General features: G+C 43.4%; 1 protein-coding gene and 1 non-coding gene across 3 annotated transcripts in view; one reads left to right on the top strand and one right to left on the bottom strand.

The window, feature by feature from the left end:
- The window catches only part of DNAH2 (dynein axonemal heavy chain 2), a 100,078-nt gene that overhangs the window by 16,009 nt on the left and 56,782 nt on the right, over nt 1-27,287 (top strand). For both annotated transcript variants that reach the window (XR_012492034.2, XM_019745158.3), the window contains exons 5-27: nt 896-1,124; nt 1,701-1,811; nt 1,946-2,184; nt 3,348-3,539; nt 4,228-4,385; nt 4,862-4,949; nt 5,281-5,486; nt 5,927-6,056; nt 6,318-6,500; nt 7,369-7,583; nt 18,131-18,277; nt 19,075-19,231; nt 19,956-20,195; nt 20,475-20,663; nt 20,862-21,009; nt 21,480-21,672; nt 23,100-23,300; nt 23,386-23,542; nt 23,892-24,066; nt 24,481-24,644; nt 25,732-25,893; nt 25,999-26,102; nt 27,106-27,262. Coding sequence is in view for 1 of the 2 variants with exons in the window: in XM_019745158.3 (XP_019600717.2) it covers nt 896-1,124; nt 1,701-1,811; nt 1,946-2,184; nt 3,348-3,539; nt 4,228-4,385; nt 4,862-4,949; nt 5,281-5,486; nt 5,927-6,056; nt 6,318-6,500; nt 7,369-7,583; nt 18,131-18,277; nt 19,075-19,231; nt 19,956-20,195; nt 20,475-20,663; nt 20,862-21,009; nt 21,480-21,672; nt 23,100-23,300; nt 23,386-23,542; nt 23,892-24,066; nt 24,481-24,644; nt 25,732-25,893; nt 25,999-26,102; nt 27,106-27,262 (3,945 nt within the window). In the remaining variant the exon portion in view is untranslated. The remainder of the gene's footprint in view (nt 1-895; nt 1,125-1,700; nt 1,812-1,945; nt 2,185-3,347; nt 3,540-4,227; nt 4,386-4,861; nt 4,950-5,280; nt 5,487-5,926; nt 6,057-6,317; nt 6,501-7,368; nt 7,584-18,130; nt 18,278-19,074; nt 19,232-19,955; nt 20,196-20,474; nt 20,664-20,861; nt 21,010-21,479; nt 21,673-23,099; nt 23,301-23,385; nt 23,543-23,891; nt 24,067-24,480; nt 24,645-25,731; nt 25,894-25,998; nt 26,103-27,105; nt 27,263-27,287) is intronic.
- On the bottom strand, nt 13,161-13,268 carry LOC141569120 (U6 spliceosomal RNA). The gene has a single exon (XR_012492512.1). It is a non-coding gene; the product is annotated as a U6 spliceosomal RNA (small nuclear RNA).

Below are 27,287 nucleotides of genomic sequence, written 5' to 3'. Positions count from 1 at the left end.
TGTCTGGATGGTGGAATTTTATATGACGTTTTAACTTTATCTTTGTACTTTTCTGCATTGTTTTGGTTATTTATAATTAACATACATCTTTTAAAAAAATAATAGTTGTTAAGCTTTTAAAACTATAGACACAAAATGCCAACATTTAATTCTGGGTAGTGGGAAGATGGATGATTATTAATTTCTTATTTGTGCTTTGTTTTCAGTTTTAAAAATTAAATAAATTATAAAGAGTAGTTACAAAAGCACTAAAGAAAAAACACAGGTGAATCTGATCTTAGGGTGGGAATGACCTTTCTAAGCATGTAGAAATCAGAAACTTTAAAAAGTCTTAACCATTATACATGAAAGTTATACATTCCTGAATGTAAGCAACTAAAACTCACTATAAACAAAATTGAAGGATAAATGAAAAATTGACAGAAAAATATATGCAATTGAAATGGTAAACCCTAGACAATTATCTCTTTCTTCTAGTCCTTCTCCTTTCTGCTTTTCCTATAGCTGAAAGCGCTTTGTCCATTCTATCCTTTTCATTCCATCCATCCATCCATCCATCCATCCATCCATCCATCCATCCATCCAACATTTAATGAGCGTCTAATATATCCTAGCCACTGTGCTTGGTTCTGCAGCCAAATTGGACGTAATACACAGTCTCTATCCTCAAGGCATGCTCACTGCATTTCCTCCTTACATCTCTGACTATGGACTCTATTATGTCCCTGAAAAGAAAGGGAGTACCTCATGACACTGACATTTGGAGAAGGATCAGGATCTGATAAGGGAATGTTACAAAGAACTCAGTCAGGCTTTCATGATTGGAGCCTCAGGTTCCTTTGGGTATCATGGCTGGGCCTGGTGACTGAACTCTGATCTAATGTCTTTCATGCAGACCCAGAACCAGATTGTCTATTTCATCCGTCAAGCACCGGTTCCCATCACTCCAGAGAACTTTGAGGCAATTGTGCAGTTTGGGACGGTGCGGGGTTCCTACATCCCAGCCCTGCTTCGCCTCCTCAGTGGTGTCTTTGCCCCTCAGATCTTTACAAACACAACTTGGCCTGAGAGTATTCGGAATCATTTTGCTTCTCATCTGCATAGGTTCTTGGCGTGCCTGACAGGTGAGCAGAAAGGCTTGAGTGCCTGGTGCCTCAACACTCTGTTCTAGTGCCCCGCTGACAGTAGAGCTGATGAGGCATGTGGGAGACTCAACCTGAGTACCTACATTGCCTGGCACAGAGTAGGTACTTGGTATGTGTTTTTTGAATGAGTGGAAAAAGATACAGAATTTGCCTTCTAATCCAGATACACTTTTCTGCTATAGAGCAGTTGGCCAAACCTGCTAAAACTTAGAGTTGGAAATTTCCAAGAGTAGATGTGGGAAATGTAGAGGAACAAGAGGAAATGTAGGTGGCATGGAGGAAGTAGGATAGTGTATGTGTCTTAGAAGAGAGTGGTGAGGGCATGGTACAGATCTTTGACCTTGTTTTATAACAGTCTCTTCGTATACCTCAATGAGGTTTCTCTCTAGCCTTCTGTCATTTTTCCTTTTGATATTAAAAAAGTATGAGTCAGTGTCTCCTGCCTGCTCTTTTGAAATATACTTCCTGGGCCCCAGACCATTAACCATGATCAGAACTGGGGTGACATAAACGCCTTCTTTTCTATGAACTTCCATGGTCCTTTCCTTTCCTTAGATACTCGGTACAAACTGGAGGGGCATACTGTTCTCTACATCCCTGCAGAGGCCATGAACATGAAACCTGAGGTGGTGTTTAAGGACAAAGAGCTGGTGCAGCGGCTAGAGAGTGAGTGGCTGGCATTGCCATTGTGTCGGGGATCCTAGGGGAGAGGAAAAGGGCAGCCCAGATGCAGAGGGAGGCAGAGGGAAGGACACATTGGGGAGTAAAGAAATGAAGAGATTTTGCATTCTCTCCTGCAGCCTCCATGATCCACTGGACCCGGCAGATAAAGGAGGTGCTCAGTGCCCAGGAGACTGTGGATACAGGAGAAAATTTAGGTCCTTTGGAGGAGATTGAGTTCTGGCGCAACCGATGCATGGACCTGTCTGGCATCAGTACACAGCTGGTGAAGGAAGGAGTGAAACACATTGAGTCCATCCTGCGTCTTGCCAAGTCTTCCTACTTGGCACCCTTTGTGAAATTGGCTCAGCAGATCCAGGTGTGTGAGTGGCTAGAAGGATGGAGGTTTAGCAGAAAGTGGACGGTGATTCGGACAATCTAGGGTGCTAAGAAAAGGGATCCAACATAATCATCAACAGAGAAGATAGATTCACCCAGTGACTGGACATGTACTGGTGGAGAGTATAAAATAGTAGAACATAAGGTCTCAAGGAGCTTATAGTTTAGTTAGAGAGACAACTAGTTAATCAACAAATATACATTGCGTACCCTCTATGAGCCCAATCCAGCTGAGAAAATAAGACTTACACAAAATAGGATTACTAGATGTCGTGGGATCAGAGAGGAACCCATGTGGTTCAGCTAAGAGGGTTGCAAGATAAACACGTAAAGCATAAATTTGATATAGTATGACAAGCTGATTATGTTATTGTTGAAGACAGAAGATCAGAGTGATCTATAGAGTACAGAGATAGAAGACTTCTCTCCCTGGGTGGAATTTTAAGCTAGGTATTGAGGGAATTGAGGCACAGCTAGGTAGAAAGTCTAAAACCTTGGTTGAGTACAGGGCAGTGAAAGAAACTCTGGTGAAAACTATGGGGATGAATGGGAGTGATGCCCAGTTACAATGTTTCCCCAAAAATAAGTTCTAGCAGGACAATTGGCTCTAATGCATCTTTTGGAGCAAAAATTAATATAAGACCCGGTCTTATATTACTATAATATAAGACCGGGTCTAATATAATATAATATAATATAATATAATATAATATAATATAATACTCATTAGAGCTGATTGTCCAGCTAGGTCTTATTTTCGGGGAAACATGGTAGTTGATCAACAGCTGTTGAGTACCTACTTTGTGCAGAATGCTGAGTTCAACTGGAGGAACTAGGGGAACAGACACAAAACCTGAGCTTGGGTAACTCCCAGTCTAGTGGGGGAGCTGGGACTCATACATGAGAAAAGGCATAAAAATACTTTCGTAGAAACTAGTACATGAATAAAAGTCATTGTGTGTAAACTGTGACCCTGGGGGCTGCAGAGACCTGAAGTGGTTGGTAGCAGGTAGGGCTGGGTTCATTGGGACTACTTCCCAGTGGAGGCAAGACAGGTTGGGGTTCAAGATGGATAAAAAGCACTTGCTTTGAACCAGTTCTTTTCAGTGGATAAGTTTACTCCTGGTTTCTCTCTATTGCCAGGATGGTTCTTGTCAAGCACAGTCGAACCTGACTTTTCTGTCAATCCTGAAGGAACCTTACCAGGAATTAGCCTTCGTGCGGCCTAAGGACATCCCTAATAAGCTTCCAAAGTTGATCAGTCTCATCCGCATCATCTGGGTCAACTCTCCCCACTACAACACTCGGGAGAGACTGACCTCCCTCTTCAGAAAGGTGTGTGTCAGCAGAGGGGGGGCAGAGGGTTTTTAGACGGTGGCCACATTGACAGAACTCAGATATTCTAAAGACGGTGGAATTCTCTTAGCAGAAGATCTGTGGTGAAAAAACAGGAGCACCCTTCCAGTCAGACAGAGACCAAAGGTGCCTGCCTGCATTGTCAATGTTAGCGACGCTCAGAGTTGGGGTCTGGGCTGGACATTTTGCTCCCAGAGGGAAGTAGCCTAGGTGAGAGGAGGGTCTTTGAGAAGAGGTGATGGAGTGTGGGGAGGGAGGCAGGAACGACAGATTCCCAGGCTGACTTGTACAGAAGGGAAAGATTCTTCGTCTCAATTCCAAAGATGGAAATTGCAGTGGGCAAGAGGTAGATTTAGGAAAGAACATTGGCTTTTGAGGAGCAGGATCTGGCACATTTCAACTGGGGTAACAGAGCCCACATGTGGGAGAAAGGCACCAAGCTGAGTGCTCGCTGGCAAGTGCAGTTGCAAGCTGGGCTGAGGCAGGGAGGGAGGTGGAATCCAGAGGGGCTGCCCGCCGGAAGTGGAGAACAGCGCCCAGCCAGCGGATATCAGGAGTCAAATCAAGAAGTAGGAGGCCGAGACCTGAGGCATGGTCAGGGAGCTTCAGAGAAGGGGGTGGGTGCAACTAAAGCTGTGAATTGAAGCTGTCGGGACCCGTTCTGCAGATGAGCAATGAGATCATCCGCTTATGCTGTCATGCCATCTCCCTGGACCGAATCTTTGAGGGATATGTTTCTTCTAGCAAGGAGGACCTACAAGGCTGCATTTCCTGTTGTCACGCCTGGAAAGATCACTACCTGCGGGCGGTGCAGATGCATACCCAGTACGCTGTGTCTCCCCAATGTCCCATGTATTGTCCCCGTGCCATTCCTATAGAGGGGAGATTCTGACTCCTTTCACTTGCACTTTTCTTTTTTAAGCCTATGGATTATATTTCTCTAGACCCTGGAGTTTCTATATATGGGTCTGAGTTTTCTCTCTGGATATAGATATTCTAGCTCCTAGCCCTAGGTTTTCTTCACTTTGATAACTTCTCCCTGATTCCAGGAGTCCTTCCTGGTCTTTTCCTCCTTTCTTGGCCCTCAAGTTTAAAATTCCATTATGTATAAATCTCCTAGAACTAAGGTACTTTGTCTCCTCCCTTTGTGTTTCCTCTCTCAGAGTTCAGGAAAACCACTTCTTGGGGTCTCCTTTTCTAAGGCTCCCCCTGAATCAAGGGTACCAGTTCTAGCGTTGTATAGGCAGATTGACACCTAGTGTTCTTGCTTTTTGAGTCGGTCCATTTTTTTCCTAACACAGGTTCTCCAGTCGGGGCTGGGTCCTAGACCAGACCAGCATATTTGCTCAGGTTGATGCCTTTGTGCAGCGCTGCAAGGACCTGATTGAGGTGGGAAGACTGTCAGGAAAGGAGAATCAAAGGCAACAGCAGACATTCCAGAATCCCCATCCAGTAGTGGGAGAGCTGGGGCGGAGGCTAAACATAGAACTTACCTCTCTGGCGCTTCCTGTGTCACTGTGTAACCTACCACCATCCTGTTCTTTTAGACTTTGCCTGTTATAATTGCCTTAGCATCTCATAACAGCCAAAATTCATCTCATTAGTCCCTTGCATCTGGTTGGTCCTCCCTAGTTTTTAGACATTTTAAGCTACACCATAGAGCTCAGGATTTACAAGTTCAGAAGGGAGAGCAGGAATTCTCACACTGACTTCTTTTTAGGTATGTGACTGTCAGTACCACTTCGCCCGCTGGGAAGATGGCAAGCAAGGTCCCCTTCCTTACTTCTTTGGTGCCCAAGGGCCCCAGATAACACGGAACTTGCTGGAGATTGAGGACATCTTTCATAAAAACCTGCACATGCTGCGAGCTGTTCCTGGGGGCATCCTGGATGTCAAGAACACCTCTTGGCATGAAGACTACAATCGGTGAGAGAGCCACAGGCTGACTGGGGTAAAGCAGGGAAGGGAGGTCAGGTGAGAGCGTACAAAGGATTGTGTGGAGGTGACAGATGAGGGATGGGATGGACAGGAGAGAGTGCAAGGAATGAGGTGGCTGTTCAGAGGAAGAGTTCCAGAGTTAGCCTTTCAGGGCTCGAATCCCGGTTCTGCCACATAGTAGATATGTGACTAGGCAAATTACCCTACCAGTTAGAGCCTCTGTTTCCTCATCTATGAAACAAGGTTAATGATAGAACCTATCTCACTGCCTTGTTTTAAGGAGTGAATGCATTAGTGTATGTAAAGCACTTAGTCAGTGGCTGGCATGTAAAACACCCTCAGTACATGACACAGGATTCTTACTCAGGGGACGGACTTGGGGGCTAGCGAGGGCACCCACCCTTCACCGTGCCTCTCTCATGGTACAGGTTTCGTGCTGGAGTCAAGGACCTGGAGGTGATGACTCAGAACCTGATCACCTCCGCCTTCGAGTTAGTTCGAGACGTGGAGCATGGAGTGTTGCTGCTGGACATCTTCCACAGGCTGGCAGCCCGTGAGGTGCTGCTGCCTCGCTGCTTCCTCCACCCCTGGTGCTCTTGTGCTTTCCTGCAGTTTCTTCCAAGCACCATCCTGCCTCCATTCATGCTCTTTCTCCTGCCCTAAATTGCCAGGGCCTCTTTTCTTCCTTCTCTTCCCCTGGTTTCCAGGTCACTAAGGAGTGTGACTCCCACAACAGGGTGTAACTTTCCTGTGGGATGAGTAACTGGAGGAACCTGAATCCCCAGGGCATGTTGTCAACTTCTCTCTCTTTTTCCTTAGGCTATCAAGCGAACATATGACAAGAAGGCTGTGGATCTCTACATGTTGTTTAATAGTGAATTGGCCCTCGTGAACCGTGAGCTAATGAAGAAATGGCCATACCTGGAACCCTACATGGCCCAGTATTCTGGGCAGGCACACTGGGTGCGGATCCTACGGCGTCGCATCGACAGAGTGATGAATGTAAGCACCTGGCCTTTTCCAAATCTTCGCCTCAGGGAGATGGTAGTTTGCAGACTGTGCCACATGCTGGGCGAGATGGGGGACCTGTCCAGAGTTTCCCTAGACTGTTTTCATGACCAGAGAGTAAATCTGCCCAGGGGAATGGCAGATGCAGCTCTGCAATGAGGCAGGCCATGGCCTTGGATTTGCAGCGAGGGCGAGTGTGTGGTAGAATGTGGGTCATTTTAGGTATTTCATATCAAAGTGGACAGGAGGAATAGGGTCAGCATTTGTGAAGTTGGGCCACCAGAGGAGTAGAAAAATTCACGATCTAGAGAACTGGGCAGGTGAGGCCCTTAGAAGGCTGGTCGCCCTAAAAGGACAGTCACAAAGAAACAGAAAAAAAACAACCAAAAAACTCTTTGATAATGTGGATCTAAAGTTATTGAGGTACCTGCTATCATCTAATTGGTTCAGGGAGGGAATGAGGCCACCTGCAGACAACTGGAAGCTTCTTAGGAAGTGGTGGGCTAAGACCACTGAGGAAGGGCTCATATTAGTTTTCAGTCTTGTACCTCTTAAATCCTTCACCTTCTGTAATTTACTTTCTTCCCCTAACTTTTTTCTTGAGCTGAATCTCTGTGCTTCTCTTTCTTTGTTTTGACTCCCTTTCTCATTGTGCCTTGGTCTCTTCTTCTCACCCTTCTTTTTGGCTCTGCCTTTCCTCTAAGTAGTCAAAATCAACTTCCACGGCAAGCCTTACACATATTGTTGTTGTTGTTGTTGGTGATGTGTGTGTGTGTGTGTATGTGTGTGTGGTCTCAGGGAGATGATAACATGGAGGAATGTGGCAAGTAAGCTCTATCCATTGGTTGTTCTTACTCCTCAGTGTCTTTCTAGCGCTCATTTCTTACCTCACATTGGAACTGGAGAGGAGAGTGTACATACCTATCAGCAGATGGTTCAGGCCATTGATGAACTGGTTCGAAAAACCTTCCAAGACTGGACATCAACACTGGACAAGGACTGCGTTCGGCGGTTGGATACCCCACTGTTACGCATCAGCCAGGAGAAGGCGGGCATGCTGGATGTCAACTTTGACAAGTACAAGCCCCAAGTCCACTCATTTTCCCTTTACCCGACTTCTCCTTTTACTTATTGTGTCTTTGGTGCCATTCCCTTTCTCCAACTCTCCCAAGAGTTTAACTCCCATCCCTTGGTTTTCTCTCCATTCCTCTCTCTAATTCTCTTATATTATAATATGTTTACTATCATTTCTTAATTTTAATTTTACAGTTTATCTTCAAAAAAATTGGTTAAAAAAAGAAAACCCCCACTAACCTACTAAACTGGTGATGTAAGTGTTCTGCCACTAGATGGCCATGATGGCTCAGCTAAATCACCCAAACCGCGAGCCATCATGTGCGGGCTTTCCTGAGAATTGATGGGGTTGTCAGAGCATGCCCTCTTCCGCAGCTTTATAATTACGACATTTTCATATTACAATTACTTAAAATTTGATTGATTCATTATTAGTTATTAAAATATATATATGATTGCCTTCCATTCGCTAGAAACTGAGATAGGCACAGAGAATGTTTACAACGGAAAAGTCCCTGCCCTCTGTTACTCTGTGAGTGAATAGTTCTACCCATGGAGCCATGCTTCCTTTCCACGTAAGATGCAGAAGAGAAAAATAAATCTGCCCACAGAGATTACAAACCTTCTGGTGACAGTGTTTTTCTTAATTGGAAGGAAATATCTACTTGATTGGTTTGGGCTCCCTCTTATCATCGGCTATGCATCAGCTCTTATAATAAGAATTGCTTCCCATGCTTCTAGGCTGTTGCTACTAGCATTGACTTTAACTCAGAAACTGTGCTTATTTGTTGGGCAAATGTAGAAGGGGCTTTGCCAGAGAAGGCCTGTGTGGAAATGGAGTCCAGGAGACAGAGAGTTTTAATTTTTAATTTTATTTTTTAAAACATTTTAACCTTTCAGAAAGGGTAATATATGCACGTTATAAGATTAGAAAGTTATACTATGGTAGAGAATGAAAACTCTCCCTCCACTTCTGTCCCTTAGTGACTCAGTTTCTCTCTGAAGATTCAATATTACAAGTTTCTTGTGTAACATTCCAGAGATAAGAGTGTATGTCTGCATAAGTAACCTTTTTAATATAAATACTAACATACTATACACACTCTTCTGTACAGTGTTTCAAAATGATTTAATTTTCCATTAAAATTATTGATAATTAAAAAAAAATTGCAAAATGCATAAAAGTAGAAGAAAGAAAAACTTACCCCAAAGATAACCACTCTTAAAGATTTATTATATATTTTTAATCATTCTTCCCCCCATTTCATATGGTTGTTTTTCTTTAATTTTAAAAATATTTACTGAGTATTTTTAAATTACAAAAGTAGTGCACACTCACTGCAAAAAAAAAAAAAAGATTGGTGTAGAAGTATATAAAGGGAAAAGTGAAAATCCAGCACACAGCCTCTAAGAGATAACCATGATTACCATGTAATAAAAAATATACACTGCACACATAAAATAGGATCACATTATAACCAGTTATTTTTGCAAGTTCTTTTAATGTTAACAATACGTGTGGGAGGTTTTCCATTCTGTAGGAACAGAAATGTGTAATTATTTTTCATGGCCTATAACAGCCCATAGTTTGGCTATACTGTAATTTAATCAATTGGTCCACTATTGATGGACTTATAAGTTGTAAAATTTCTATAAGTTTTCTGAATATTCTGTACTAGAGGATTTCAAGGTTTCCTACACCTTGTTCCCTACGCTCCACAATGATGTGTCTACCTAATGTTTGAGCTAGTGTCCATCTAGTAAGGATAAACTTAAGAGAGAACATTTCTGTCTGCTGTGATCATCTCTTGTGGAGGAATACATTAGGTATTTATCTAAAATACAGTTTGCATAATCTTTTTTTTTTTTTTTTTTTTTTTTTTTTTTTAAGGAGGGCACTGCTCACAGTGCCCCATGCGGGGACTGAACCGGCAATTGGTGTTATTAGTACCACACTCTAACCAACTGAGCTAACCGGCCACCCCCAGTTTGCATAATCTTTATAGTAGATCATAACAATGCAACTTTGGGTCAAATATTTAGGTTTAGCTGAAACCCAGATAATTGCTAGGCACTTCTTCCAGAGAAAAGAGGTGCTCCTGTCGTTTGGTAGTTTTTGCTAGAGAGATCTCTTATAAGCTGCTTTACATTTTTAAGATACCGTATTTCCCCGAAAATAAGACCTAGCCGGACAATCAGCTCTAATGCGTCTTTTGGAGCAAAAATTGATGTAAGACCTGGTCTTATTTTACTATAAGACCAGGTATAATATAATATAATGTAATATAATGTAATATAATACCGGGTCTTATATTAATTTTTGCTCCAAAAGATGCATTAGAGCTGATTGTCCATCTAGGTCTTATTTTCGGGGAAACACGGTAAAACAGCCCCAATCCAGTAAATAATGTATGGGGGGTGGGGAACTTTATGACAGGGAAGGATTTTGAAAAGTCTGGGCTTATCAAACTAGTAAAGAAATTCAAGACAGTTTCAGCTTTTCCAAAGTGTATTAACACTCCAAGGAGGTACAGATAACTTTATTGGGTTTACTCTTTTGTGTTCAATGTCTAGATAAGATCTTGCATGCTTTTCAGATGTCCAGATTGTCCTCAGAATTACCTGCTTCTCCCTTAGTTCTGGGAGCCTTCCAGTCCTAATAGCACCTATTTTATCTCACAAGCGGTTTTGTTACTCCACCTTATATCCCAAATGTTTGAACTTTGAAGTCCAAATTGGCTTTTACCACCTTTTATGGCCAGATCAGCTTTACAGACTGCACTTAACCACAAACATATTCCAGATGTTGTCTATACCCTGGCTGAAAAGAGCTGTGTTATCACTATGTATGTAGCAGATTGCTCTGTGTAGTGGAATTTCCCCAGAACAGGATAGGGGACACTGACATCTGTTTGTTTTTTGTGTCTAGGGCTTTCACTTTCTCCTTTTTTTTGCTAATCATATAGTGCTTTCTCCATCTGTCAGTTCATTCTGGGCTGTCAACACTAAACTCAGCTAAGCTTCACTTTCCTACCTCTAGTGCCTGACCACTTGTCTGAGGACAAATTATAAAATATTTTACAAAAATGATACCCTAGACTGATTTGTTTTTAGAAAGTATATTTGTCAATAAAATAAAATTTGCATTCCAGAAATTTATTGACAAACTTCTGGCAAAGACTGAACATCACTGTGAAAAAAGTTTCTTACAGGGTTTCAGCCCAACATCAGGAAAGTATTAACCAAATCCATCCTGTTGACTGACAAGTTAAAATTTGATAATTTGCTTTAAAGTTATTTTGACAATCTTATCAAGATGAGAAAATGAAGAAACATTTTGGTGCAATGTTGGATAGTATACATGCCCAAGTGGGCTTGCCGTGATATTTAGGGAGACAAATTCAAGGCCTCCAGTTTGAAGAACATACGAGAATATATTTATGCTAATAGCAATGTTTCCACATATATTCACATCCCTCCATTCTCCCAGTATAGTGATAGCACAATTTTTGTTAAATCAATATTCAGTGTTTATCTTACTATGACACTATTGTTTACTGCTGATCCAAGTAATTTGCTGTTGTTACAGTTCTTTCTTTGTACAATGTTTCTTCATTTTGGAATTAGTAATTACCTTATTGTTTCTGTTAGCACACTGTTCATTATCATTCATTCTTCCAGACCAACCAATAAAACCCTTGTGAATAATATTTTTCCTCACTATCTGACTTGTAAGGTATGGTACTGGTTTCATGTTGTTCTTAGAGCTGTACCTCTTGGAACTCCCTGTCCTCCTGCTTCAGTCTGACTAGTTGGTTTCGAGGCCTGCTATAGGGTTGTCATCCGGGGCCTCCCTGAGCCTCTTTTCTTGTTTGATTTCCTATCTCTTTTGTCTTTCTCTTTCTTGCTTTATGCTTTTGTTTGGTGGAGTACATCCATTACTAGCTTTCTGAGACATGGTGCATGGGAGGTCAATATTTTTTTTTAAAAGATTTTTTATTAGGGAAGGGGAACAGGACTTTATTGGGGAACAGTGTATACTTCCAGGACTTTATTTTTTTCCAAGTCAAGTTGTTGTCCTTTCAATGCCAGTTCTGGAGGGTGCCGTTCAGCTTCAAGTTGTTGTCCTTTCAGTCTTAGTTGTGGAGGGCACAGCTCAGCTCCAGGTCCAGTCGCCACTGCCAGTTGCAGGGGGCGCAGCCCACCATCCCTTGCGGGAGTCGAACAGGCGGCAACCTTGTGGTTAAGAGGACGCGCTCCAACCAACTGAGCCATCTGGGAGGCAGCTCAGCTCAAGGTGCCGTGTTCAATCTTAGTTGCAGGAAGCGGAGCCCACCATCCCTTGCGGGATTCGAGGAGTTGAACCGGCAACCTTGTGGTTGAGAACCCACTGGCCCATGTGGGAATCTACCGGCAGCCTTCACAGTTAGGAGCATGGAGCTACAACCTCCTGAGCCACCGGGCCGGCCCGGGAGGTCAATTTTTTGAGTTCTGGTGTGATAAACAACTGTGTCCTATGTTTTACTTCTTGGACATTTGGCTGAGTTTAGCATTCTAGATTTAAGGTAATTTTCCTTTAATTTTGCCTCTCTCTTTTTCTTTGGAGGCTTTCTTTAAATGTCTGGTAATTTACTGTTCATTTGTGTTTGAGAGGCTTATTCACTTTGAAGACTTTTGACAGTTTCAAAAATAACACATACTTTAGTGGAGCTCGGCAAGGTTGGAAAAACAGCATTTCTTTTTCCATGATTTCTTACAGCATTTATCACAAATAAATGAGCACTTGAGAATAATTCCCTTCATTGGAATATTCCTCTCCAACAAAGGTGAAAATATACTCTTTTGCAAAACTTGAAATGTGATATTATTTCCTATATTGTTAATTCAGTGCTTTCCTGTAGAGCAGACAAAATATTCTGGAATATTTACCTCAATATTCTTTCTAAATAATAGTTCAGTAATATTTAGAATGCAAAGTTTCATGAGCACATCTTCAGGTTGTGGGGCCTTTTGTTCTGTGATTAAAAAGTGCAATTTCATTAAAAAAAATAAAAGCAACCACGCAGATTTTAAACATCAAGTGATTTTTATTCAAGATTTTTTATTTTTAAAATATTCCATATTTTCTGATTTTATTATTTATTTATTTATTTATTTTTTCAGTTACAGTTGACATTCAATATTATTTTATATTTATTTCAGGTCTATAGCATGGTAGCTAGACATTTATATAATTAATGCAGTGATCCCTCAATTAGTCTAGTACCCCCCCACTATACATAGTTGTTGTAACATTATTGACTGTATTCTCTGTGCTGTACTTCACATCTCCATGACTATTTTGTATCTACCAATTTGTATTTCTTAATCCCTTCCCCTTTTTCACCCAGCTCCCCAACCCCTCTTCCCTCTAGCAACCATCAGTTTGTTCTCTGTACCTATGAGTCTGTTTCTGTTTTCTTTGTTCATTTATTTTGTTCTTTAGATTCTCTATATAAGTGAGATCATATGGTATTTGTCTTTCTCAGTTTGACTTATTTCACTTGACATAATACCCTTAAGGCCCATCCATGTTGTTGGAAAAATATGGACTGCTTCGTGAATTTGCATGTCAGTCCTTGCGCAGGGACCATGCTAATTTTCTCTGTATCATTCCAGTTTTAGCATATGTGCTGCTGAAGTGAGCACTGTGATTTTATTCTTTACATTTAGATCTTTGATCTATTTGAAAATTTTTTTCATATAGGGAGAAGGGAACAGATGCAACTTGAGTTTTCTTTTAGTCCTCAGATGACTAGCCGGTTGACCCAATCTCATTTATTGAACTGCTGTTTTTATAATAGAACAAATTCTCAAGTATATTTTTGTCTATTTTGGGATTCTCTATTCTGTTCTGGTACGTCTTTTCATGTGCAGGAATCAAACTTTTAATTATTGTCCTCATTACTTTCCTTTTTCAGAGTTTTCCTGGATATTTTAAATATATATTTCCTATAAGAACTTTAAAATCAATTTGTTTAGTTCCAAAAATCGTCCCATTCCTATTTTTATAGGAATAAGGATTGAGTTAAATTTATAAGTTAACTTAAGAAGAATGAACATCTTTAAGATTTGAGTCTTTCTATCCAAGAATAGTATATTTTTCTTTCAACTTTTTTAAGTCCTGTTTTTTTGTCCATAATTCATTTTTCTTTTATTTTGACCTCCCCATAATTCATTTTTCCATATATAAACCAACTAACAAGAAATGTTATAATGTATAATGTTATAATACATAAATGTTACATATAATATTATAAATGTTATATAAACATTTCTTGTTAATTTGTTAATTTTTTATTGTTTTAATTATAATGCGTCTCTTCCTCTGTGATAATGTTTAACTGGTTACAGTTTTATATTGGAAAACTGATTTTAATAAGTTAATTTTTTTTTAAATTTTATTTTATTAAATTTATTGGGGTGACAATTGTTAGTAAAATTACATAGATTTCAGGTGTGCAATTCTGTATTACATCATCTATAAATCCCATTGTGTGTTCATCACCCAGAGTCAGTTCTCCTTCCATCACCATATATTCGATCCCCCTTACCCTCATCTCCCACCCCCACCCTTAATAAGTTAATTTTGTACCCAGCCACTTTTACAAATAATCTTATTGTTTAAATAGTTTTCCGTCTAAAAATTTTTTTGTTACAAAACATATACACACAGAGAAGTACTTAAAACATACATGTTCAGCTTAACAAATAGGTATAAAATAAACAGCCTTGCAACTATCATCCAGGTCAAGGAAAGAACATTGTCAGCAGTTCAGAAGCTCCCCAGTTATAATTATTTTTCAGTTGAATTGGTTGTCAGCACTTAAAAATTAGGAGATTTTACATAAAAACCCACTTTCTGACCTCTCTTGAAAAAATATCAGACAATGTATTCACACTGGGCCCCCATTCCCATATGGCAGCAATTGCCTCAGACCTTGGAGCTGTCACTCTTCTAGATGGACCATGCACTCTTCAGCTCAACTTTAGGCCGAATGTTAGTTGCCATTTACACTTGAGCTATACTTGCCTTGGAGATATTGGAATTTCTGAAGTTTGCTTTTGACTATGAAACACAAGAGTTGGTAGTTATTTGGATGTTGGAAAGTGAGGCTGAGGGAGAACACGTGGTTGTGGTTTAGGCAGTGGGGATGTGTTCCCCGAGACAGGAGCTCCAGGTTTGCAGAGCAGATGATGAGTTTCTGGACATAGTGAGTGTGAGGTGTCTGTGGGACAAGGAGGTGGGTAGACAGGTGGGCATTCAAGTCTAGAGCTCAGGTTAGCCATGTAGATTTGGGAGTCATCAGCTTATAGAAGGCAGCTGAAGCCATGGCCCAGGGAGATCCAGTGTATTGGGTGTGAAGAAACTTGAGGAGACCGAATTTAAGGGAGCTGCAGGGAAAGTGGGTTTTTTGCTGAGTCTCCAGTGTCTAGCTGAATGTGATTTCCAATACTAGAGAGATAAGCATACTTCTACTGAAGGGCAGGGCAGACAAGGGGAGAACTGTAGTCCAGAAGCCAGGGAAAGAGTGTGTCCAGAGAAGGTGGAGAGGAATCCACCATGATGTTAAGGCCTATGGAGGAAGACAAGGCCTGAGGAGGTCCGTGAGGTTTAGCTACAAGGAGTCCTGGCGAGACTTGATGAGAGCACTGTTAGAAGTGAAGGAGAGGCAGCGGTCAGGGAATTGAGGAGCGGGAAGAAAGGAAATGAAGGGAGTTCATGAGCACAATCCTTGTGAGAGCGTAGGCTATAAAAAGGGGAGCTCAGTGTGGGACCTGTAGGAGGATATGGGGTGGAGGGAGGGCTGGTTTTCTTTTTGTTTTTTGTAAGATTGTAGAAACTTGGCCTTATTACTTAAATGTTGATGGGAAGGAACTAGTAGGTTGTGGGTATGGGAGAGCTGCAAAAGATGGCATCTGAAAAAGCAGGAGGAAACCTTGTCAGAACAGAGCCCAGGAAGAGGGGTTGGCCTTGGGTGGAAGGAGGACCTCTTCTGTCATAAAAGGGAGAAATTGTAGGTTTAATTTTTATAGCAGGAAATGCATGGAGTTCTCACCTGATGGCTGTTGTATTTCTGTGATGGTAGGAGGTGAGGCTTTCTGCAGAGAGGGGTGGGGGGAGGCCAGGTTTGAGAACGTAGAGAGGACTTTACAAACAGTCACTGTGAGAACAGAAGGGGAGTCCAGCTGCGATCCAAGACCTGAAGGTATAGTGTGCTAATCTGTGTGGTCCTGTTATTTTCTCCACCCTTTTTTTTTTGCCAGGTGGCTTAGGTTAAGGAATGAGGCAAATTAGTGAGGATTGGCAAAATAGTGGTGAAAGTGACAGAAGGCAGGGTGTGTGGAGAAGGAAGCAGAGATGGGAGCGATGAATAGGCAGGAAGATGACGGGTCAGTGGCCTGAAGGTCTCCATGAGATCCAAGAACAGGTCCATTAGGAAGGCTTGAATACAAGAGCTTGGAATGGGGGCAGGAAGCAGGGCTCAGGGGGTGGGATGTCTGAATGGGTTATCTCAGAGGTGGAGGAGTTGCGAAGGTCATGAGTTCCATGGTGTGGCATGGGAGTGGCAGCTGGAATGGGAAGGAGGAGCAGGTCACTGGATATGAAGGCTACATACGTAATTAAGGTTTTTCGGGCATTGCATTTAAAAGGAAAAGAAACAAATGAAGTGAATTTTAATATTCAACCCCATCTTTCCAAAATATTATCATTCCAACATGTAATCAATAGAAAAAAAAAATATATATATATATTTAAAGATTTTATTGGGGAAGGGGAACAGGACTTTATTGGGGAACAGTGTGTACTTTCAGGCCTTTTTTCCAAGTCAAGTTGTTGTCCTTTCAATCTTAGCTGTGGAGGGCACAGCTCACCTCCAGGTCCAGTTGCCATTGTTAGTTGCAGGGGGCACAGCCCACCATCCCATGCAGGAATTGAACTGACAACTTTGTTGTTGAGAGCTCACGCTCTAACCAACTGAGCCATTGAGCTGTCCTCAACTTTATTTTTTAATGTTTCTTTTGATTTTTAAATTTTCTGCTATCATTTTTAACCTCCAAGTGTTCTTTTGGCATCTTGTTTTTGTTTCATGGATGCTCTTTTGTTTCTTCTATATCTCTGAGAATGTTAGTGGCAGTTTTCTTATTTGGGACAAGCAGCCTTCTTTCTGTTCCCTCTTTGTTCCCCTTTAAATGTTTTTTTCTGTTTGTTTGTTTGTTTGTTTGGACTCCATTCTGTGCTAGGAAAGACAGAGGCCACTGATCCTTGGCTGTCTGTCCATATTTTTAAGGGAAGGGAGCTGGAAGGCTGACTGGAAGCTCTGTTGAGCAGGTAGTGGGGTTTCTCAACTGTGACCTTCACTGCAGGGTTATCCAGGTGGGCTTTTTTCCGGGGAATCCTGAGGTCATTATCCTTGGCACTTTTCCTCTTAGGCTGGTCATAGGCCACAGAAAACAATAGAAAACAATCTTTCAAACTTCCTTCTGGAGGATGAAGATCCAACTGCCAGAGTGCTGGTTTCTCCATCGGAAAAGAAGGCTGGAGGTCTTAACTTTCAGTGTGTACATGGTCACTTAATGCCTCCTTCTCTCAGTACATTATCCTCTTTTTCAAATGGGCCTGGGGACCCCAGTCCAAAGACCCTCTGTTTTTGTACTACCTTTGTTGCAGAATCCAAGACCGGGAAGAACCCAAGCGGCACTCAGAGCTTTAGGAGAGTCAGCTTTATTACTCCAGCTGGCTCAGCGGTATCCTTCCCAAAAGACTGAGTCCCTAGCAAGGTTTTGAGCAGGTTTTTATGGGTTGGAGACTTAACCTTGAGTCGGGGAAGGGGGGAGGGGGTTATGCGGAAGTGGGCTGGGGCTTAGGCTGGGGACTTCTCTCTCCACTCGGGCCACCATTTTAGCTCAGTTCCATGTGCCAGGGAACCATTTTAAGGTCAGTTCCCCATCACCTTCTCCAGACAAGAAGTCTTCAGTCTTTTGTTGAGGTGAAGGGTGCACTCACTTAACTGTGCAGAGTTGGGGAGGACATTGGGGAAGACATGGAGAGCTGCTTCCTAAACTTTCACCTCGTCTTTCTGTTTCAGTTCCTCCTTTACCCCCTTCCTTGATACCTGAAGCCACCAGCCTCTGGGACTTTCGCGAGCCCTATAGCATGAACCAGCTCAATCAGGACAGCCTTCTGATCTGTCTCCATGACTAGCTTAGATTCCAGTTCTGCTCCTTATCCATCTGCTTTTCAGCTTCCAAAATTATTCTGTTGTCTCCTTGTATCTATGGGCTTACGCCTCAAACAACAAAAAATCCCTTTACTATTGTTTTAGTGTTTTGGGGAGGGGAGCAAAAGCCCGTGCGTCCAGTCAGCCTTCTTACCTGGACGTTCTGATTCATTTGTCATTAAATGCCTCAATGCTGCCTAGCCCTGCATGCCCTCAGTCTGTTGTTGGTACTAGTTTATGCCTTTGAGCGGTACCCTCAGCTGCTTTGCTTTTTTCTTCCTCCCCAAGGTTCCTGCTGATTCTCTTTGTGGAGATTGACTACTGGGAGCGGCTGCTGTTTGAGACGCCCCATTATGTGATGAATGTAGCTGAATGCGCAGAGGACCTGCGCGTTCTTCGTGAAAATCTGCTACTTGTTGCTCGAGATTACAATAGGTAGGGCTCCAATCCTCCTTGCTGCCCTTCTATATGTTATTTTATGCCTCCTCTTTGTCTTACCTGCTCCATAACGTTGTCCATTTCATGCCGTATCCATCATTTTTTTGTCCACTTAAAGAAAATGTTTCCCATACTCTCTCTTATGGCCCTATGATGATTCCTGTCTCTTGCAGTTTTGTCTTCTCGCTTTAGGGTAGAGAGCAAAAGCAACCAGGTCCCCTCCCACCCACAGGGCACTTGGGCCATAGATACTGTAAGCCTGGGTCACTTCTTTAGGAATGAAACTGGGTGGTATTGATTATGGGCACAGAATAACATCAGATTCATTGAACCAAGGCCATGCTTGCACCCCTTCTCTGAACGTCCTTGGTACTTATTTCTGGAGTGAGGCTTTGTTTTGGGTTGGGTATCTTTCTCAGCCCAGTTCAAGTCCCAAAGGGTGGGAACCAGCAGTCTTTTTTGGGTGTCTAGAATTGAACTGTCCAATATGGTAGCCACTGGCTACATGTGTCTATTTCTATTTTAATTAATTAATTGAAATTAAGTAATTTAAAAACTTCATTACTCATTTGCACAGGCTACATTTCAAATGCTCTGTAGTCACATGTGGCTAGTGGCCACTGTATTGGACAGGACAGCACGAACAGTAGAACATTTCCATCATTGCAGAAAATTTTGTTAGAAAGCACTAGTCTAGAATCGTGAACTTTCAGATTTTCCACCAAATTTCCTGGTGTGTAGGAGGGGTCTTCAGAGCTTGTCCCCATCAACTACCAGTCTGCTCTTATACACAGGATTATTGCCATGCTGTCCCCAGATGAGCAGGCCCTGTTCAAAGAACGTATCCGATTCCTGGATAAGAAGATCCATCCTGGGCTCAAGAAACTGCAGTGGGCCTTGAAGGGGGCCAGTGCCTTCTTCATCACAGAGTGCCGCGTGCATGCCAGCAAGGTGGGCCGTGGTCCTTCGACCCTAAAGGCTGACTGAAAGGCCGATGCGTGGGAAATGAATACCTGAACCTTGGGTAGTGGTGGAGAGACCAGGGTGTAGTGTGAAAGAAACTAAGTGTGCTTAGGGAAGGACTTTGTTTTTTATTTATTTATTTTATTTTATTTTTTTTAGATTTTATTGGGGAAGGGGAACAGGACTTTATTGGGGAACAGTGTGTACTTTCAGGCCTTTTTTCCAAGTCCAGTTGCTGTCCTTTCAGTCTTAGTTGTGGAGGGCGCAGCTCAGCTCCAGGTCCAGTTGCCGTCGCTAGTTGCGGGGGGCGCTGCCCACCATCCCTTGTGGGAGTCGAGGAATTGAACTGGCAACCTTGTGGTTGAGAGCCCGTGCTCCAACCAACTGAGCCATCCAGGAGGCAGCTCAGCTCAAGGTGCTGTGTTCAATCTTAGTTTCAGGGGGCGGAGCCCACCATCCCTTGTGGGACTCGAGGAGTTGAACTGGCAACCTTGTGGTTGAGAGCCCACTGGCCCATGTGGGAATCGAACCAGCAGCCTTTGGAGTTAGGAGCATGGAGCTCTAACTGCCTGAGCCACCGGGCCGGCCCAGGACTTTGTTTTAATGTCTGCAACTCTAGCTAGAGGACAGGTGGGAGGATAGAATTAGGCCCAGAGGGTCTCTTCTCAAGCTGAAACACACCCTCCCCACCATGGGTGGGGTCCGACTTCAGGTGCAGACAATTGTGAATGAGTTCAAGGCATCCACTCTGACCATTGGCTGGCGAGCCCAAGAGATATCAGAAACACTGTTGGTGCGCATTAGTGGCAAACGTGTGTACAGGGACCTGGAATTTGAGGAGGACCAAAGAGAGCATCGGGCAGCTGTGCAACAGAAATTGGTGAACCTGCACCAGGATGTGGTGGAAATCATGACCAACTCCTATGAAATCTTCAAGAATGATGGCCCTGAGGTAGGGGTCCTATGGCCAGGGCTTTGAGGTTGGGGAAGTCCCCACTATCCCAGTCCATCAGACCACTCTCTTGGTCTTTCCCAGTGTGTGCTGCTCAAACATCCTGCTCTAGTCTTAGATTCACATAACCTTCAGTCTTTCAAACCTTCTTCCCTCAGGACTCAGCGTCCTGTCTTTCTATTTGATTAGGCTGTTACTGTCCCTATTGGCTGGTTCTCATTTCTCAGGACCTGCTCTGTCTTCCCTGAGGGATCTCTCCCCCCACCCTCTTCCCACCAGATTCAGCAGCAGTGGATGCTGTACACAATTCGGTTGGACCACATGATGGAGGATGCCCTGCGCCTGAACGTGAAATGGTCACTGCTGGAACTGTCCAAAGCTATCAATGGGGATGGGAAAACCACCCCAAACCCGCTCTTCCGAGTTCTTGTAATTTTGCAGCATGACGTGCAGGGAGGTGTAGCACAGGTGGGAACCAGTTTGCCCTCAACTCCCCAAAACCATTACACTTTATTTGCCAGTTTCCCTCAGTCCTTAAACTTGGCCCTTGGCCTTGGCTTTATTCTAAGGCCTCCAGGCCTGGTTCTGAGGTGTTCCACCTTACCAGTCCTGAGGCCTGCCTCTTCCATGGCCTGTGTTACGGCTCTCTCCATGGTGTTTCCACAGGTGGAATTCTCACCCACTCTGCAGACTTTAGCAAGTGTAGTCAATGACATTGGCAACCACCTTTTCTCCACCATCTCTGTATTCCGCCACCTCCCTGAAATTCTCATCAAACGCAAGTTTCAGCGTGACCCCATCCATACAATCGTGGGTGAGTGGACAATGGGAGGGGCACCTGGTGCCGGGGTATCAGAAGCTTAGGAATGGGAAAAAGTAGAAGAGACCAGGGCTGTTACCGGACATACTGGGCCAGTCATCTCCGTGATGGAAAATGCAGGTCGAGGGGCCAGATTGGGGAAGGGAGCAAAGGCTGGGATAGAGGTCAGATGAGGTGAGTAAGCTCAAGGGATTTGGGATTTGGGCTGGAAGATTAGGAAGGACAAGTTTGGAACTGGGGCTGGGTTATAAGACGTCTAGATATCAACAGCTCAGACATCCAAATTGTACAGATTTGAGTCATACTTTTCCTTTCTGCCTCCTTTATTTTCTAATGCTCAAGTATGACCCATATTTCTTTGGGGAGGGGTACTGGAATAGAAGGTCTGGGGCAGTGACCCGGGGCCAGGCTAGAGCTTGGGTTGGGGTGGAAGTTAGTACGAAGCCTTTTGGTGGGTTTTGAAGAACGAGATGAGGACATCAAGAAGATCCAGGCCCAGATCAGCAGTGGTATGACCAGCAATGCAAGCCTGCTGCAGAACTACCTCAAGACCTGGGATATGTATCGGGAGATCTGGGAGATCAACAAGGACTCTTTCATACGTCGCTATCAGCGCCTCAACCCCCCTGTCTCTTCTTTTGATGCCGACATTGCCCGGTAAGGAGTAGGTCTGTCTCAAAGAGGTATAGAATTGCAGGAGGAGTTCCACACCTAGGCTCAAGAAGGAGGTTTGGGGGTAGGGGGAGGAGCAGAAAAGGTCTCCTCAACTATAGGAAAAGAATAGGACCTAAGGCATTGGACCTTTGTTTCTCAGAGGTAGGGATCAGATAAGAGCTGGACAAGATTTAGGGAAAAAGCCGTTTTGGTGGGGTATACCCACAGGGTTCTGTTGGGAAGGAAGAAATACGAGGGATCTGAAAGATGAGAGAAGTGAACACTTTCATTTTAAGAAGGTAGATTGAAGTTAAACTGAAGAAGAATCTTAAATTCTGAAGGCAGGCGAAGAACTCCCATCTCTTTATCCTCTAGTTAGTCTTTCATTTGTTCAATAAACACCACTGTCCTTTGGGTCGTGAGGAATAAAAAGGAGAAATAAATAAATGTTTTCCTCCTGAGGGCTATAATGTAGTAGGGGAGATAAAAGTATTGCTGGAAGAGCAGTGGTCGTAGCATCTTGAGAATGGTTGAAACCCCAGGTCTACCACTTTCTAGCTGTGTAATCTTAGGCAGGTTACTTTTTTTTTCCTCAGGCAGGTTACTGCTATTCTTTGGGCCTCAGTCTCCTATGAAATAGATATTACACTACCTAGTTTAAAAGGTTGTGGGACTATTAAATATATATGAAAGCACCTTGTAAACTCTAAAGTACTGTGCTAATGTACTTATTATTATACAAGCTTCAATGTGATAAATATGTGATTAAGGTACATAAAATGCCAGGGCAATTCAATGGAAGGAGAGAGAAATTTCGAGTCCAGGGACATGAGGAAACGCTTCACGAAGGGAGTGATTTTCGGGCTGGGCTTTACAGAGTGGGTTAGATTTCAACAGGCAGAGATGGGCAGTGGGAGGGCATTCCAGGTAAAGAAAAATAGCGTAAGCAAAGGCATAAAGATGGGAACACATAAGCGTGTTTACCAAATAGTGAGTAGTCTAGAACAGAAAAGGAAGAATGCAAAGGAATTTATATGTAGCAGCCGACTTCATTCTCTCAGCAACTTCCTGAGGTAGGGTCTATTACTATCACCATCTTACAGATGAGGAAACAGGCTCCCAACAGTTAAATAACCTGCCTGAGGTCATAGAGTTAGTGAGCAGCAGTGTAAACTCAACCCATATCTATGACACTCTAAAGCCTTGAATGCCAGCCAGGCTAAGGATTCTGACAGCTCTCCTGTAGGCAGTGGTTGGGAAAATGACATGGTCACAGCCGTATGCCTGGGGTGGACACCTGGGAATAGAAGAGTGCTTTAGAGTTGCTGCACAGGTCTGGGTGGTAGGAAATGAGAACTTGAACTGGCATTGGGGGAGTAGGCACATCTGCAAAGAAAACAACATCTTAGTGGGAATATGGGTCTTTGCAGCTACACGGAGGTTGCTAATAATGTGCAGAAGGAGGAGACAGTTCTCAACATCCAGTTTGTACTGCTGGACTGCTCGCATCTCAAGTTCTCGCTGGTGCAGCACTGTAATGAGTGGCAGAACAAGTTCACGAGTCTGCTCAAGGAGATGGCAGCCTGGCGCCTCCTGGAGCTGCACACCTACCTGAAGGAGAATGCGGAGAAGTATGGGCACGGGTGCCAGGCACAGGTGTGGGGAGGGCAGGCCCTGCCCTGTCCACTTACCAGTGCTCTCTTTGCCTGCCTTCAGGATCAGCCGCCCTCCCCAGACGCTGGAGGAACTGGGGGTCAGTTTGCAACTCATGGATACCCTGCAGCATGACTTGCTCAACGTGGAGACCCAGATCCCCCCCATACATGAGCAGTTCACCATCCTTGAGAAGTATGAGGTGCCAGTTCAGGACAGTGTGAGTACCAGTGGTGTTTGGTCCAGCAAGTTGGGCCCATGCCAGGAGCAGGTTGTGGGGGTAGCCAATTTCCCACATAGCAGACCCTTGTACTGTCAAGAGGGAGAGCAGGGGAGAAGACTCAAGATTCAAAACCTTCTGAGATCCAAAACTAACTCAAATGATATTTCTGTCAATTTATGGTTTTCTTTTAGGCCCAGCAACTTACTGCTTGATTTCTTTGGGCTTCTTTGCATGCAGAACTTGGCCACAGACTTGGTCAGAGGATCAGAAAAGAGCCCTTAAAAGCACTAAGCAGAAGGATAGACCTCCTGCTCGTGGGTCATCCTCCCTTCTTTGATGTCCCCAGGTACTGGAGATGCTGGACAGTCTCAATGGCGAGTGGGTCGTCTTCCAACAAACTCTGTTGGACAGTGAACAGATGCTAAAGAAATACAAGGAGAAATTCAAGACAGGCCTTATTCACTCAGCTGATGATTTCAAAAAGAAAGCACATAATCTTCTGGAAGAATTTGAAGCCAAAGGTACCCCTTTATCAACCTCTCCCCCTTCTTTACTGTTGTTTTGACCTAGTCGTTCAGAGCCTATGGAGAGGTGCAAACAAGGGTGAGCGGAGGAAGGCTGGTGCTGGGGTAGGGAAGGCACTGTGCGCTTCTGTTAGCCACACAAACATGGACTTGGTCCACAGGCAGCCCAGCTCACAATATTTCCAGTTTTCTTATACCCACCTCTGGAGTCCCACCTGTTTTTGATTCTTGAGCCACATTTAATAGTTTTAAGATTAACCATAATTGTTTAATGCATTCCTTCTTATTTTCCTTCCGTTCCCTCTCGTGTGAGGAAGAAGTGGGGTTTACTCACAAAAAGACAGGAGAGCACTGATGGTCCTTTCAGGGGCCTTGAGTGGGAATCTGAACTCCATCTTGGATTTCCCATAGGCCCCTTCACCAGTGGTGTGGGACATCAGTCTGCTCTAGAGCAGATCGCCCAAGTGCGGGCCATGCTGAATGCCATGCGGGGAGAAGAAAACAGTCTCCGCTCCAACTTGGGCATCTTCAAGATTGAGCAGCCAGTCTCCAAGGACCTGCAGAACCTGGAGAAGGTGGGGTGCTGAGCTAGGCCCTCGTGGTAACGGGACAGGAGAATGGGTCCTAAGGGCCTACAAGAACAGCTAGGATCAGGGAAGAGGGATGCATGAGGAGCTTTTAAAAAAATTGATGTAAAATTCATATAACAAAATAATTATCTTAAAGTGAACAATTCAGTGGCATTTAGTATATTCACCATGTTGTGTAACTATCCCCTCTAGTTCCAAACATTTTCACCACCCCAAAAGGAAACCCTATACCCATTAGCAATAATTCCCCATTCTCTCTCTCCCCAGCCCTTTTTTGGCCGCTGATCTATTTTCTGTGCACATGGATTTGCCTATTCTAAACATTTCATATAAATGGAATCATACAATATGTGGCTTTTAAAATCTGGCTTCTTTCACTTAGCATAATGTTTTCAAGGTGCATCCATGTTGTAGCATGTGTCAGTACTTCGTTCCTTTTTATGGCTGAATAATATTCTATTGTATGAATTTACTATATTTTGTTTATCCATTACCAAGCTGATGGACATTTGGATTGTTTCCACCTTTTAGCTATTTATTGTGAGTAGTGCTGCTATGAACATGTGTGTACTTACATTTGTTTGAGCCTCTGTTCCCAGTTCTTGTGAGTATGTAGGTAGGAGTGGAATTGCTGGGTCATATGGTAACTCTATGTTTAACTTTTTGAGGAATTGCCAAGCTATTTTCCACAGCAGCTGTACCATTTTACACTTCTGTTAGCAATGTAGGAGGGTTCCTGCTTCTCCACATCCTTGCCAACACTTACTTTTTTTTTTTTTTTTTTTTTTTTTGGGGTTCTAGCCATCCTGGTGGGTGTGAAGTGGTATCTTATTGTGGTTTTGATTTGCATTTCCCTAATGACTAATGTTGAGGATACTTTCATGTGCTTGCTACTTGAGGAGCTCTTAAGGCAAGAGAGTGGAGAAAAAAATCTGAACTGAGGAGGCATTTCTATTGCCTGGAAGGAAAAGCTTTTCAGAGTAAGAGGAGCAAAGAACCTGAGTGTTTGTCAGGGAGGAAGGCAAGAGTCATGTCACTTAACACACACGTCTTTCTGCTCTCGGTCATGAAGGAGCTGGACGCACTCCAGCAAGTCTGGGAGATCACACGGGACTGGGAGGAGAACTGGAACCAGTGGAAGACTGGCCGGTTCCTGACCCTGCAGACAGAGGCCATGGAGACCATGGCCCATGGGCTGTTTCGTCGCCTCACAAGACTAGCCAAAGAGTATAAGGTGTGTGGAGAAAGGAGGGTGAGAGGCAGAAGAGGAGCCGATGGAGGAAGGGGAACTGTGTAGGAAAGATCATCAGCTCTTCTGATACTTCCCACTTTTGCTCAGGACCGAAACTGGGAAATTATTGAAACTACTCGCTCCAAAATAGAGCAGTTCAAGAGGACCATGCCTCTCATCTCAGACCTGCGAAACCCTGCCCTTAGAGAGAGGTAAGGTGACCTCTCCTGGGATGACCCTCTGGCCTGTGCTGTCACCTGAATCTTTCAATTGCCCCCTTGACGGTGACCATAGCTCTCTTTGTCCCTCTGTCCTCAAACACACATCTGGAAGAAGACTTCACTAGAGCCTGCCACTGTTCTGTTTCTCACACTGTCCTAGGTGCTCCTGTATTCTTGGTTCATTTTCGCTTCTTGCCCCCTCTGTCTCCTCTCACTTAGTGCTATCTGTCATAGCTAAACTTTATGCCTTCTATCGTACAAAGTTTTTATGTTAATGCAGCCAAAAGTATTACTTCTTCCATTTTGGTTTTTGCTTCTGTGCCTTACGACCTCCCCCATTCCAGAGTTATAAATTCTCTACAACTTTCTCCTAATACTTTATAATTTTGTTTTTTAAGTTGAACTCTTTTAATGCACCTGGAATTTACTATGTGATAGTAGAGGACTTTGAAACCATTGAGGATAGAATAGTCTATAAATGATGTTTTAATAATTATTTGTCTATTAATTTAGGAGAAAATTTACTTCTTTTACATGTTCTCCAGTATAATATTGTTGGCAATGCTTCATCATTAAGTGTTATGTGGTTATGTATAACCTAACCACTTTATTTGCTTAGGTTATTTAACCTCTGTAAGCCTCAGTCTCTTCGTATGTAAATACAATGACAATAATTCCTCATTTGTAGAGTGGTTGTGAGAAATAAGTGACATGTTTCATGTAAAGCACTTAGCCCAGTGCATAATCTATAGACAACCTACAGTAAATCCATTTTAACTCCCTCTCCAGAGAATCAGTACCTCAATCTCTGTATTCCCCCACAGTGCCTAAGATTGCATCTAGACACTATTTAGTAAATAGGTGTGGAATCATGAATTCATAAGTACATGGAACTATAATATCCCAATGGGAGAAAGCCTGAGGAGTGGCGCTGATACTTTCCAGCAGGCCCTAGTATCGGCCTCGTGATCTGACCTTTTGTCCCTGGCTGCAGGCACTGGGACCAGGTCAGGGATGAGATTGAACGGGAGTTTGATCAGGAATCTGAAAGCTTCACCCTGGAGCAGATTGTGGAGCTTGGGATGGATCAGCATGTGGAGAAAATTGGGGAGATCTCTGCCTCAGCAACCAAAGAGCTGGCTATCGAGTTGGTATGACAGAATTCTTTCCCATACT

Source organism: Rhinolophus sinicus, chromosome 12, assembly GCF_057876585.1.
Source record: "Rhinolophus sinicus isolate RSI-liver-muscle chromosome 12, RSI-T2T, whole genome shotgun sequence".
In the NCBI taxonomy this organism is placed as follows: Eukaryota; Metazoa; Chordata; class Mammalia; order Chiroptera; family Rhinolophidae; genus Rhinolophus; species Rhinolophus sinicus.
This window is presented reverse-complemented; position numbering and strand designations above follow the sequence as displayed.